We start from the raw sequence: 2,128 nt of genomic DNA on the forward strand, positions 1-2,128 counted from the left end.
CCTCTGGTCCCATCCTCTGTATTTGTAAGCCCTGCTGTATAAGCATGGCTTCTCCCTCCACTAGTTTTCCTCTCTTTACATGCAGCACCGCACACTTATCCAAGCCCATCTCCATCTTCACAGTTTCTGTGAAGATGGTGTCTTCGAAGTTGATCTTCATTTGCTGCCTACAATTTGAGGTCATCGATGTAGAGCTGATGATTGATTTTTGTGTTGTTTGTTTTTTTGAGGATGTAGCCGTACTTGGTGTTATTAAGTAATTTGCTCAAGAAGTTTATTGCGAGGCAGAACCAGAGTGTGCTTAATTTGTCTTCTTGGAAAAGCCCTCTTCTGATGTTGATTTCAGCCGTTGTATATTCACCTGTATTCGTATTCAGGTGTAGTCTTGTTCTCCATGTCAGCATAAGATATTTGAGGAAATTGATTATCGCCTCCGATACTCCATATAATCTTAAAGTTTTTAGCAGCCATGAATGTGGTATAGAATCGAAGGCTTTTCTATAATCAATCCATGCCATCGATAGGTAGCAACTCCTTGCTACCCTTTGCATCTTTTAGGCATCCATTCTGTTCACGTGCTAGAATTTTGTTTTTTCCAACATGTTTCCAGATTTTTTGGGTTATCACTCCTGTCAGGATTTTATATACGACAGGTAAGCAGGTAATTGGCCTATAATCTTTGGGATTATTGTTTTTCGGCCCCTTCGGAATCATGTGAGTTATGCCAAGTGTTAGGGTGTTCGGTAATTGAGATGGATTCACCAAGGCCTGCTGAAATAACTTTGCTATTTTTTTATGTGTGTAGCTGAAGTGCTTCCACCAGTAATTATGGAGCCCATCGGGTCCCGGCGCAGACCAGTTGCATGTTTTTTTTAATGTTGCTCTAACATCATCCTCAGTGATGGTAACCTGATCCATGACATAATTTTTTGATTCCTCCTCTGCTTCCCGTATCCAAGAGGCCCCATCATCATGCTCTCCCTTGTCGCTCCAGATTTCTTCCCATGTTGTGCGCATTTCATCGGGTTTTGGGAAATCCTCTTCAGCTGTAGTTGTTTCCTCTAGTTGTCGGTAGAACTGTTTTTGGTTTTTATAGTACAACTGGTTATTCTTGTACCTTTTTACCCTTTCATTATATCGTTTCACCCTATTCCCTAATGCTTGTGCTTTCTGTTTCAGGGTGTCATATATTACCACAAGTTTTTGCTTGAAGGGTCCATCTCTACCTCTTACATTGTGTTCTGATGCTATGCATGAGATCTTTTTAGTTGTTTTTCTGGATGGCGAGTTGGAGTTCAGGTAAGTATGTAGTACTCCTATTTTTGATCGTATACTCTCTATTTTTTTTTCCAGGCGGATCTTCCATGGTGGTGCTCTGTTCTCTCGTATTCGGCTTTTGGTAACAATTAGCCTCACGTTATTTTCTTCGCACACAGTTGCAGCCCCGGCATAAACATAGTCAGTGACTTGTTTAATGTTGAGATTGTCTGGCATGATTTTTTCCATTATTTCATTTGTCCTTCTAACACTTTCCAATATCTTCAGTGATCCTTTGAGTCTTGGTATTCTTGGCCTTTCGTGAGGATTGATCTTGGCATACATCTGTATGAACCTTCTGAGAACTTTCTCTGTTTTCCTGTACTCAAGCGTCGCTTGAACTCTGCCTCCTCAGTGATGGTAGCGCCATGAGTTGGGACTGGGGCGTATGGTCTCACGCTTTTTCTGATGTATTCGAGTTAGACGCTTGAAAATTTTTCATTTTCCAATATCCATCTAACCCTATTTGCCAGCAGATTCGGATATGAGAGCCTACTCGGATTGATCTCATTCCAAGTGGTGGTCAGGATTTGTCGATACGTTCTTTGTTCCGTATTTTGTTGGCGTAGTTCCTCAGCAATAAAATGAACTCGTAAATGAGGATATTCTCTTCCTCCGTCCAACGTGTTCTTCCATGTGTTGTCTGAGGTTCAGCGGGACGGTTTCTGATTCCGTCCAAACTGATACTTCTTCTGACTCTTCTGATGTTCCTGATGCTATGGCTTACGGTGCCATCTCGGGGGGCTGCGCCGCTTGCCCCACAGCTGACCCCAACAGGCTCTACCTCCAGACGGCTCCGAAGAGGGCCAGC

The 2,128-nt window shown here is 42.7% G+C and overlaps 1 protein-coding gene across 1 annotated transcript; it reads right to left on the reverse strand.

Moving 5' to 3' along the window:
- Positions 1–504: 504 nt before the first annotated feature.
- On the reverse strand, positions 505–1,602 carry LOC123311662. Its single transcript, XM_044895731.1, has one exon. The coding sequence runs from the start codon at positions 1,600–1,602 to the stop codon at positions 505–507; it is 1,098 nt and encodes a 365-aa protein (XP_044751666.1).
- Between the last annotated feature and the right edge of the window lie 526 nt (positions 1,603–2,128).

This window comes from Coccinella septempunctata, chromosome 4 (genome assembly GCF_907165205.1).
Source record: "Coccinella septempunctata chromosome 4, icCocSept1.1, whole genome shotgun sequence".
NCBI lineage: Eukaryota > Metazoa > Arthropoda > Insecta > Coleoptera > Coccinellidae > Coccinella > Coccinella septempunctata.